This window comes from Acartia tonsa, chromosome 4, assembly GCF_053477335.1.
Source record: "Acartia tonsa isolate MP-2025a chromosome 4, ASM5347733v1, whole genome shotgun sequence".
Classification (NCBI taxonomy): Eukaryota; Metazoa; Arthropoda; class Copepoda; order Calanoida; family Acartiidae; genus Acartia; species Acartia tonsa.
Window position 1 is genome coordinate 56,061,202 of NC_137263.1, and position 12,289 is coordinate 56,073,490.

A 12,289-nucleotide genomic window follows, 5' to 3' on the forward strand; every position below is an offset into this window, starting at 1 on the left:
AACGGTTTGTCGTCAATCTGATTTATCATATGTTCAATTGAAACAGAAAATTGCAAAATCTACTTAAGGATTTTTTTGAATTTTTAAATTTGGCATGGATATTCTAAAAGTATGAAATGGCACCTTTCATATAAGCTCATATCATATCGAACCTATATTCGCCCTTTAAGCGTCCACTATTCGAGTGTAGTAGTGCGATATTAGAGATAATACATCCATTTTATAGTTCCATTATCTCTGTAGAAATAAAAACTAACCTTGTAATGCTAAGAATATGTTTAGAAATTCTGCTTAAGCGTCCACTATTTGAGTACAGTAGTGTGATATTATAGGTAATACATCCTTTTAATAGTTCCATTATCTCTGTATAAATAAAAACTAACCTTGTAATGCTAAGAATATGACCAGAAATTCTGCTTAAGCGTCCACTATTACGAGTGTAGCAGTGCGATATTAAAGATTATATATCCTTTTTATAGTTCCATTATCTCTGTAGAAATAAAACCTTACCTTGTAATACTAAGAATATGGCCAGAAATTCTGCTTAAGCGTCCACTATTTGAGTGTAGCAGTGTGATATTATAGGTAATACATACATTTTATAGTTCCATTATCTCTGTATAAATAAAAACTAACCTTGTAATACTAAGAATATGTCCAGAAATTCTGCTTAAGCGTCCACTATTAGAGTGTAGTAGTGCGATATTATAGGTAATATACCCTTTTTATAGTTCCATTAACTCTGTAGAAATAAAACCTTACCTTGTAATACTAAGAATATGACCAGAAATTCTGCTTAAGCGTCCACTATTAGAGTGTAGCAGAGCATTATCATAGGTAATACATCCTTTTAATAGTTCCATTATCTCTGTAGAAATAAAAACTAACCTTGTAATGCTAAGAATATGACCAGAAATTCTGCTTAAGCGTCCACTATTCGAGTGTAGTAGTGCGATATTATAGATAATATATCCTTTTAATAGTTCGATTATCTCTGTAGAAATAAAATCTTACTTTGTAATACTAAGAATATGGCCAGAAATTCTGCTTAAGCATCCACTATTCGATTATAGCAATGTGATATTATAGGTAATACATCCTTTTAATAGTTCCATTATCTCTGTAGAAATAAAAACTAACCTTGTAATACTAAGAATATGGCCAGAAATTCTGATTAAGCGTCCACTATTCGAGTGTAGTAGTGAGATATTATAGGTAATACATCCTTTTTATAGTTCCATTATCTCTGTAGAAATAAAGTCTTACCTTGTAATACTGAGAATATGTCCAGAAATTCTGCTTAAGCATCCACTATTCGATTATAGCAATGTGATATTATAGGTAATACATCCTTTTAATAGTTCCATTATCTCTGTAGAAATAAAAACTAACCTTGTAATGCTAAGAATATGACCAGAAATTCTGCTTAAGCGTCCACTATTTGAATGTAGCAGTGCGATATTATAGGTAATACATCCTTTTTATAGTTCCATTATCTCTGTAGAAATAAAGTCTTACCTTGTAATACTGAGAATATGTCCAGAAATTCTGCTTAAGCGTCCACTATTAGAGTGTAATAGTGCAATATTAGAGGTAATACATCCTTTTTATAGTTCCATTATCTCTGTAGAAATATAATCTTACATTGTAATACTAAGAATATGACCAAAAATTCTGCTTAAGCGTCTACTATTCGAGTATAGCAGTGAGATATTATAGGTAATACATCCTTTTTATAGTTCCATTATCTCTGTAGAAATAAAACCTTACCTTGTAATACTAAGAATATGTCCAGAAATTCTGCTTAAGCGTTTATAAATGAGTGTAGAAATTCGATATTTGAGGTAATACATCCTTTTTATAGTTCCATTATCCCTATATAAATATAATCTTACCTTGTAATGCTAAGAATATGGCCAGAAATTCTGCTTAAGCGTCCACTATTAGAGTGTAGCAGAGCATTATTATAGGTATTACATCCTTTTAATAGTTCCATTATCTCTGTAGAAATTTAATCTTACCTTGTAATGCTAAGAATATGGCCAGAAATTCTGCTTAAGCGTCCACTATTCGATTATAGCAATGTGATATTATAGGTAATACATCCTTTTAATAGTTCCATTATCTCTGTACAAATAAAAACTAACCTTGTAATGCTAAGAATATGGCCAGAAATTCTGCTTAAGCGTCCACTATTCGAGTGTAGTAGTGAGATATTATAGATAATATATCCTTTTTATAGTTCCACTATCTCTGTAGAAATAAAACCTTACCTTGTAATACTAAGAATATGTCCAGAAATTCTGCTTAAGCGTCCACTATTCGAGTATAGCAGTGTGATATTATAGGTAATACATCCTTTTAATAGTTTCATTATCTCTGTATAAATATAATCTTACCTTGTAATACTAAGAATATGGCCAGAAATTCTGCTTAAGCGTCCACTATTCGAGTGTAGTAGTGCGATATTATAGGTAATATATCCTTTTAATAGTTCCATTATCTCTGTATATATATAATCTTACCTTGTAATGCTAAGAATATGGCCAGAAATTCTGCTTAAGCGTCCACTATTAGAATGTAGTAGTGCGATATTGGCAGAATCAGATATACTCTCAAATAACCTTATACCCTAAACAATAGAATTGTTATATGTGGTTAAATTGTCCAATATAGTTAAATCAATCAATTACAATCCTCAGTTATCATAACCAAAATAACCATTTCTGTAGAATAAAATTTTAAGTGGTAGAATTGCACCATACAATCAAGAATAATCAAGTCCCCAAAGTTTTTAAGTCAACGAATTATAAAACGTGTCTATTAAACTTTGATGGAATTATACAATTAACCAGGGATCTAAAGGGATAAGACAATGGCCAATAAATTGATGTACATCCCAAATTGTGATACACAAAATAAAATTTGTGTTGAAAAGTTTGGACACTCAGCATACTGAATTAACCGATAAAAAATAAACAAAATTCCCCAAAATTGTTGAGCCAACGAATAAAACTTTGGGGACTAGTATAATGAAAAGTCCAATGTTCTCTCCATCCCAAATTGTGATACACAAAATAAAATTTGTGTTGAAAAGTTTGGACACTCAGCATACTGAATTAACCGATAAAAAATAAACAAAATTCCCCAAAATTGTTGAGCCAACGAATAAAACTTTGGGGACTAGTATAATGAAAAGTCCAATGTTCTCTCCCTCCCTGATAACACTAGAAAAACAAGGATGACAACATCCATAAAAGCGAAGCACTGAAACGGTAGGACAAACGGACATTAACACTTGTATAGTGTCAGAACCATACATGCAGTAGTTGGGTTCTGGGAACCCAACTGGAACCCAACTTTTCTCCTCCTTATGAAGGGCCACCCTAGTAAAAGGAGGGGCCAACCTCCTCGCAAGGAGGGGCCAACCCCAAAAAGGAGGGGCCACCCCCCCAAAAAAGAGGGGCCATCCCCAAAAAAGGAGGGGCCACCCCCCTAAAATGAGGGCCCAACCTCTAAAAAAGAGGAGCAACCTCTTATTTTAGTTCTTTTTATGATTCCTAATTAAATAATCAGAATTATGTTCTATTTTAAGGTGTTATAACCCTGAAAACGAGGGGCCACCCCATTAAAAAGGAGGGGCAACCCCCCTAAAAAGGTGGAGCAATCCCATAAAAAGGAGGGGCCACCTCCCTAAAATGAGGGGCCAACCTCTAAAAAAGAGGAGCAACCTCTTATTTTAGTTCTTTATATTATGATTCTTTATTAAATAATCAGAATTATGTTCTATTTTGAGGTGTTTTAACCCTGAAAAGGTGGGGCCACTCCATTAAAAAGGAGGGGCCACCCCCCTAAAATGAGGGGCCAACCTCTAAAAAAGAGGAGCAACCTCTTATTTTAGTTCTTTATATTATGATTCTTTATTTAATAACTAGCGGCTTCGCCCCTAGCCTCTAGAGGCTTTGCCCGAAGCGGTTAGATCAAACTAATTTTTCGTATTTTAGATTTAAAGGAAATTTAAAAAAAAAAAATTGGGGGGGAGGGAGACTTTTTTTTTTGGGGGGGGTAGTCGACCTTACTATTTTTGGGGGGGTTGGGGGTGTCCTACGCCACAAGAAAATAGTTATAAACCTTCCCGGGGCCTATGAGAAGCTACCCTGTAAAGGAATACCCGATCGGTTCAGCGGTTAGCGAGATCCTTCCCTACAAACAAACAGACAGACATCATATTATATTGTATTATAAATTAGAATTATGTTCTATTTTAAGGTGTTATAACCTTGAAAAGGAGGGGCCACCACATTAAAAAGGAGAGGCCAACCTCCAAAAAAGAGGAGCAACCTCTTTGATTTTAGTTCTCTACACATTGCAATCTTTAGACAAAAGTAAACTTCAATATCTAGGCTTGTATTTGGAGAAATAATGTATTTTTTTTGCTTAAGCTCGGAAATAACTTAAATTTGCTTCTGTTAACTTCTAATGTGCATTTGGTAAGCACGTCTGGCTGTTTTGGAGGAGCGAAGCTACCCTATTTTTAAAAAATCTATAAATTATCATAATTTTAGTTAGGATAGGAATAATTCAGCAAAATCAACGTCTATGTAAATATTTCTTATATGCAAACAAAGTTTGTGTTAAAGAATATAGCGTCAGGTGCGCCCAGTTCGAGTCTCAGTATTTTTAGTTAGCACATCCGCCTCCCCCCTTTTTTACAGATATAAACAACAATAACCTAATTTTCAAAAAAAACTTATGATTTTGTGTTATTACCTTTATTCAAAGTCTAGCTATCTTCATTTAAAGTTTGTATACAGAAATAAGAACTTGACATCATGTATTTTTTCTCTCTTGTGTTAAACAAAAAAGCTAACTTTTAACAATTTATTTCTCTTGTGTTACACAAAAAAAGCTAACTTTTTACGATTTTTTTTTTACATATTTCTTCATGAAGCTTCAATAGTTGCTAATATGAGTAAAAGGGGGACGTAACTGAAGCTTTTTTGATGCAGGGGGGAGGGGGGTTCACAGGAACCACTTGATGAACCGTGTAAATTTTTTGGACTCAAGCTTTTATGGGTATGATCATCTTATGGTTTTTAAGTCTTCTTCTAGTTTTGTAGTTACCCCCCTGCCGCCAACCACTAGGCCTCCCGGGATCAAAAAAACCCATAAAAATGAACCTAACCTTTATTTTCTCAGAAACCATTTAATCAATAGAGATGATTTCTTAAACTTAAGCTTTTATGCTTATAAACTAACTTTTAGTATAGAAGTCACCCCACCTGCGCCAACCCCTTGCCCTCCGGGGCTCAAAAAACCCTAGAAATTGACCTAACCTTATTTTTCTCAGAAACCATTTGACCAATAGAGATGATTTCTTAAACTTAAGCTCTTATGGTTATAAACTAACTTCTAGTTTAAAAGTTACTCCCATGCCGCCAACCCCTAGCCCTAAGGGACTCAAAAAAAACCTAATAATTAACCTAACCTTTATTTTCTCAGAAACCATTCGACCAATTGAGATAATTGCTTAAACTTAATCTAAAAAGCTAATAAACTAACTTCTAGTTTAGAAGTCACCCCACTGCTGCCAACCCCTAGCCCTCCGGGGCTCAAAAAAAACCCTAAAAATGAACCTAACCTTAATTTTCTCAGAAACCATTTGATCAATAGAGATAATTGCTTAAACTTAATCTATAAAGCAAATAAACTAACTTCTAGTTTAGAAGTCACCCCACTGCCGCCAACCCCTAGCCCTGCGGGGCTCCAAAAAAATCCTAAAAATGAACCTAACCTTAATTTTCTCAGAAACCATTTGATCAATAGAGATGATTTTTCAAACTTAAGCTTTCATGGTTATAAACTAACTTTTGGTTTAGAAGTCACCCCCCTGCCGCCAACCCTTAGCCCTCCGGGGCTCAAAAACCCTAAAAATGAACCTAACCTTAATTTTCTCAGAAACCATTTGATCAATGGAGAGGATTTTTTATGTGTATAAACTACTTTGTTTGGCAACTTTTATTTCAGAGCATTATTAAATGTGCAGATATTTTGGACTTCAGGTGTTATGGGAAAAAAGAGTTGGGACTCTATTCTTTGTGAATTAAGAATTTTGTTAAAGCAAAGCTACCCCCCTGCCGCCAACACCTAGCCCTCCGGGGATCAAAAAAACCATAAATGAACCTAACCTTTATTTTCTCAGATTCTCAGATTTCTTAAAGTTTAAACTGAAACTTTTATGCTTACAAACTAACTTATAGTTTAGAAGTCACCAGCCTGCCTCCGACCCCTAGCCCTTTGGGGCTCAAAAACCCTAAAAATTGACCTAACCTTATTTTTTTCGGAAACTATTTAATCAAGAGAGATTATTGCTTAAACTTAAGCTATAATGCAAATAAATTAACTTCTAGTTTAGTTGGTCACCTCCCTGCCGCCAATCCCTAGCCCTCCAGCAGGCATGGCAAAATAAAAACCACGTGGTTTTAATCAAGTGGTTTAAACCAAAAAAAAAAAAGCTAAAAAAAACAAAAAAACCAAGGTGGGATGGTTTAAATGGTTTTTTTAATACAAAGGCCTATCTTTCCAGTTATATCCTTATAATAAAGTAACAGGATGTTTGTATGTGTGTTTGTATGTTTGTACCAAAGGATCTCGCTAACAGCTGAACCGATTGGGTTCTCCTTAACAGGGTAGCTTCTCATAGGTCCCGGGAAGGTTTATAACTATTTTCTTTGGGGGTGAGACACCCCCAACCCCCCCTCCGAAAAAAAAAAATTTTAAAACTTTTTAACTAAATTTAAAAATGAGGGGGGGGGGGGGGGCAACTCCCCCCCCCCAAAAAAAAGAAATTTTTGCCCCCCCCCAAAAAAAATTTTTTTTTTCTTACAAAATATAAAATAAAAAATTAAATTCGACTCTCTCCTCCTCAAGTGCCCCTAGAGGCCTCTAGGGGCCTAGTCGCTAGTCTTTTTATAATGTAAAAAATACAGTCAAAAACATAAATACCTAATTCAAAATTCTTTTAATAGTTTAAATCTTTATACTAAATATACTAAATTAGAATACTTTAATTTGGATATTATTAAAAAAAACCAAAACAATTATTAAAAAAAACAAAAAAACCTGGTTTTTATTAATAAAAACCGATAAAAACCGGTTTAAACCAAATAAACCACACTGGTTTGATCTTTTTATAAAAAACCTGGTTTTTTCCCATCTCTGCCCTCCGGGGCTCAAAAAACCCTAAATTGAACCTAACCTTAATTTTCTCAGAAACCATTTGATCAATAGATATGATTTCTTAAACTGAAGCTTTTATGCTGATAAATTAACTTTTAGTTTAGAAGTCTCCCCCCTGCCGCCAACCCTTAACCCTCTGGGGCTCAAAAACCCTAAAAATGAACCAAATAAACCACACTGGTTTAATCTTTTTAAAAAAAACCTGGTTTTTCCCCATCTCTATTAAAAATATACTTTAGCTTAAATTTCTAGTAAATTTTTTTTAGTAGGCTTTCAGAGGAATAACCTAACCTCAGTTTTCTCAGGATTCGCATTATTAAATGCAGATATTTTGGACTTCAGCTGTTATGGGAAAAAGAGTTGGGACTCTATACTTTGTTAATTAAAAATTTTGTTAAAGCAAAGCTTTTCTTTAATAAGGTTTGGTCTGTGAGTTTTAGCTTTTTTTCGTTAATTTATACATATGATATTATAATTGTCCTATTGATTTTAAACTTTGCATGATAATTTGTATAGCATTTAGGTACAATTTAAAAAACGTAGCTACTCTATAATCATTAACAGAAAGTCCAAATGTCCATTTAAAACATGCTGATTTTTAAAATTAAGGTTAGGTTATTTTTAGGGTTTTTTTGAAGCCCCGCAGGGCTAGAGGTTGGCGGCAGTGGGGTGACTTCTAAACTATAAGGTAGTTTATAAGCATAAAAGCTTAAGTTTAAGAAATCATCTCTTTTGATCAAATAGTTTCTGAGAAAATTAAAGTTACGTTCATTTTTAGGGTTTTTGAGCCCCGGAGGGCTAAAGGTTGGCAGCAGGGGGGTGACTTCTAAACTAAAAGTAAGTTTATAAGCATAAAAGCATAAGTTTAAGAAATCAACTCTATTGATCAAATGGTTTCTGAGAAAATGAAGTTCATTTGTAGGGTTATTTGAGCCCTGGAGGGCTAGGGGTTTGTGGCAGGGGAGTGACTTCTAAACTATAAGTTAGTTTATAAGCATAAAAGCTTAAGTTTAAGAAATCATCTCTCTTGATTAAATAGTTTCTGAAAAAAATAAGGTTAGGTCAATTTTTAGGGTTTTTTGAGCCCCGGAGGGCTAGGGGTTGGCGCAGGTGGGGTGACTTCTATACTAAAAGTTAGTTTATAAGCATAAAAGCTAAAGTTTAAGAAATCATCTTTATTGATTAAATGGTTTCTGAGAAAATAAAGGTTAGGTTCATTTTTATGGGTATTTTTTTGATCCCGGGAGGCCTAGTGGTTGGCGGCAGGGGGGTAACTACAAAACTAGAAGACTTTGAAACCATAAGATGTTCATACCCATAAAAGCTTAAGTCCAAAAAATTTACACGGTTCATCAAGTGGTTCCTGAGAAACCCCCCCCCCCCCTGCATCAAAAAAGCTTCAGTTACGTCCCCCTTTAATATTCATTATACAAAAATATTTCTTGAAGTCTAAAAAATAACCACCTAAGTAATAATAAGTAAAAAATATCAATTATTTTAATTAACCAATCAAATTGATCAAAATTCAGTTTTTAAAAAAAATTGTAAATATTTCTTTTTCACAAAAAAACTATAAAATTGCTTTAAGATTGTTAAGAAGGGGATTCTTTGACTGTCTTCAGCATAATATCTAATTCTAATAAAAATTAATTACCATTGTATTAGTGTTACTATGGCGCGCAGCGACAAAAATTGTTTTTAGTGATTTTATGGCGCGTAGCGCCAAAAATTTTTTTTAACACCTAAATGCAGACCTATAAGAGGATATTTTTCTATAAGGAGGAGAGGGGCCACCTAGTGGAACTGAGGAGCTGAAAAGTACTGCATGTATGGTCAGAATCAGAATATAAATGAATAAGAGTCAAAGCATAATTGTGAGTAAATTTGTTGAAAAACTTCTTGATACAGAATAATGTTTATGGATATACTTACATTTTTAGGACTTTATTATAGAGTTGCTTTGCTTATAATAATGTACTTTGTTGTCCTAGGAATCAGTAAACCAAAAATCAGAACAATCGGAAAATTGGATCACAAACAAATTAGTTGTTAAAAATGTAAAAAATCAACATGTTAAAAATGGACGTACGGATATTTTGGTAATTATTATAGAGTTGCTACGCTTGCTAAACCGTACCTATCTACTACAAGAATCACCATGCAAAGTTTGAAATCGATAGGACAATTCTAACATTTTTAAATCTATGAAAAAAGCTATCCATCTCAGACGTACGGACGGACGGACCTACCCTAATTATAGAAAAGCTTCGCTTTTAAAAAGAAAGCATTACGCGTCTGAAAGATCAGCGTTAGATTCTATTTTAACTTTTTATGTATGCCTTTTGCCGGGCTGTTTTAGATATCAAATTAGAACTACCTTTTCGAGATATTGTCTAGAATTTTTAAGCAGTTCATTGGCGGCTGCGATAATTCCAGCTTTTCTCATTTTTATCTCCTCCTCTCTCTCCTTATCTTCTTTCTCTGTCTCCTTCTTATCAGAGTTCTCATTGGGGGTTGCCTCGGGTTCTTCATTTTCCTCAACACTTGCAAGTTCCTTAATAGTTATTTATCGCAACGTTTTATAGACAGCTTTCTGCAGTGAGTTATTAAAAAAATTAAGATTAAAACCAGCTTTGTTAGTCCCGAGAATTTTTTTTAATATTAGTGGAAAATTGTCCGTAATACGATGCTATTGACTTGTACATGATATTTCAGTATGGCCGTGAACCGGTTCTAATCCAGCGGATATTAATCGGGCTTGAAGCCATACTGGAAATAAACATATCGTTAAAATGCCCCTTAAGATCTGCAAAACGGCTAAAAACAAAATTTCTCTCAAAGAATCTTATTGGCAATTATTGTTGTTTCATGACAGGTCACAATTAATGTGCTTTTGACTTGATTAAAGCGTTTGACTGTGTTTCATTCAATTTTTTCTGTCAAAATTAAAGAGAAGCTACTCTATAGCCTTACCTGAAGCATTTCCGTAGTCTTGTTCATGACAAACACACTCAACTCGTTGTTAACATTTCCCAGCCTTCTAGTTAAGCTGATCTCGTCTTCCCTGTTCAGATTACAGACTTGCATAAATATTAAAATAAGGATGATAACATCCATAAAAAAGCAAACAGCAACAGATTAGTCCGATGAAACTTTAAAAGTACAGATTGTCAGAACTTTGAAGGATATGTATTATTTAGAAAGAGAGGGGTAGGTTTCTGGTAAAATTTGTAAAGGTTATGTGTTATAAGTTAAAAACAGTAGTAGAACAATAAAAATTTATGTTAACTTTAAATTTTTTTTTTGTTGTCTATAGATCTTTTCAATAAGAAATACACATATTTAGTAAATATTATCGTTCTACTACTATTTTTACGCCTTAAAACACACACTTTTACGGATTTTACCCGCAACCTACTTTTCCCCTTTTTGTTTATATCTGTCTCGAAGCTTTAAAAATATGAATGATTTACAAGGACAATGACATACATACATTTTGAAAATTGGTTATATGTATGCAACACGTTTAAAAATTGAAAATTTACATACTGAATTTTGGAAAATAATGTAAGTAAGAAAGGTAAGGAATACAAATGTGACTGAAATGGGGGAGGATTAATATCTCTTCCATTTTTTTATGTAATCTTTCCTTGAGATATTTTTATGATCCAAAGCTTTGCTGTAGCATTTGGCACTTAGATTTAGACCTTCTTCGATATCCTAGATAGATATATATAGATAGTTAATATGATATAATATAATGTTAATTAGGTGCTGCCAGGTACCCCCTAGTTTAGGATATAGTACATAGTTGGTTAAGTTGATAGATAGAATAACCAGATAGATAGATAGATAGATAGTTGGATATTTTTATGATCAGAAGCTTTACTGTATTTTTAAATTTTTTTTCATTTAGATGTAATACATAAAGGACTAGGCTTATGTACCAAGTTTCAAGAATCTAGCTCAATATTTAGACAATTTTGCTTACTGTTTAAGTACAGATGTCACTACGGACATCTCCTGAGCTATACCTTTCTATACCTTAGATAGATAGATAGATACTCACCTTGGGTAGCTTAATTATCCAATCTCTATCCTCCTCTTGTGTATATCTTTCTATCTCCTGAGCTATACCCCCCTCCCCCGCCTCTATGCTCTGGTATTGTTCTTGAAACAGGGGCAGGTTCGACCATCTTAAATAAAATATAGAATATTAAGGTAGATAAAAGCAGGGATCTAAAGGAATAAGACAATGGCCAATAATTGATGTACATCCCCAATGATGATAAAAAAATACCCCTGTTGTAGATTACAATTAGTGGTTGAAACGGTTAGAAACTTTACTTAATGAACCAACCAATCAAAATTTAATAAGAAAACGTTATTACATAACATTAGGGACTAGTGTGATAAACAGCCTAAAAGTCTAATAAGATTAGCTTTCATGAAAACTGATGGTAACACACAAATAACCCTTTTGAAAACTACTGTTTTTTTTTTAAAATGTTTATGTTATGGAGAAGTGAAAACTATATGCCCTTTTTTCAATGAGGCATAAAAAGATAATTTAATGAAAAAGATACATTGGTTGACTGTCAGATGTATAGATAGATAGAATAACAGATATCTCTATATAAAAGCTAGGTAGCAGTAACCCACCACTCCAAGAGAAAAGGTGATTAATCCGCCTCGACATAACCGCCAATAGATATTTAGACAGATAAAAATAATATAGATAGATACCTTGATATAAAGGCCAGATAGCAGTCACCAGCCACACCAAGAGAAAAGGCGATTAGACCGCCGGAAGTTTCCGCCTCGATATAACCGCCCATACTCTCTACCATGGAGTAACAGTTTAAGGCACGTTTCACACATCTGAATTAACAAAATAATCCTCAATTTTTTAATGTATGTTTATGGTTTAAGACTGTTTCTTAATATCTCTAAAAAGGCAACAATTTTATATAACTTAAATATTTTAAGTCGATGTTAGTGGGGGCTAGTGGTTGAATTTCTCTTAATGAATAAGGAAAAACAAAGTAAT

At 33.6% G+C, this 12,289-nt stretch overlaps 3 protein-coding genes across 4 annotated transcripts in view; all 3 read right to left on the bottom strand.

Annotated features, from left to right (window-relative positions):
- The window catches only part of MED18 (mediator complex subunit 18), a 550,858-nt gene that overhangs the window by 320,684 nt on the left and 217,885 nt on the right, over window positions 1-12,289 (bottom strand). The gene's annotated exons all lie outside the window — the stretch shown is intronic.
- Window positions 1-12,289, bottom strand: part of LOC145317859 (uncharacterized) — a 266,488-nt gene that overhangs the window by 36,326 nt on the left and 217,873 nt on the right. The gene's annotated exons all lie outside the window — the stretch shown is intronic.
- LOC145317860 (erythroid differentiation-related factor 1) overlaps window positions 1-12,289 on the bottom strand; it is a 42,861-nt gene that overhangs the window by 10,646 nt on the left and 19,926 nt on the right. For both annotated transcript variants that reach the window (XM_080159131.1, XM_080159132.1), the window contains exons 24-29: window positions 11,986-12,120; window positions 11,309-11,435; window positions 10,888-10,959; window positions 10,213-10,302; window positions 9,617-9,793; window positions 2,526-2,632 (exon numbers count right to left, since the gene is read on the bottom strand). In XM_080159131.1, the coding sequence (XP_080015257.1) occupies window positions 2,526-2,632; window positions 9,617-9,793; window positions 10,213-10,302; window positions 10,888-10,959; window positions 11,309-11,435; window positions 11,986-12,120 (708 nt within the window). The remainder of the gene's footprint in view (window positions 1-2,525; window positions 2,633-9,616; window positions 9,794-10,212; window positions 10,303-10,887; window positions 10,960-11,308; window positions 11,436-11,985; window positions 12,121-12,289) is intronic.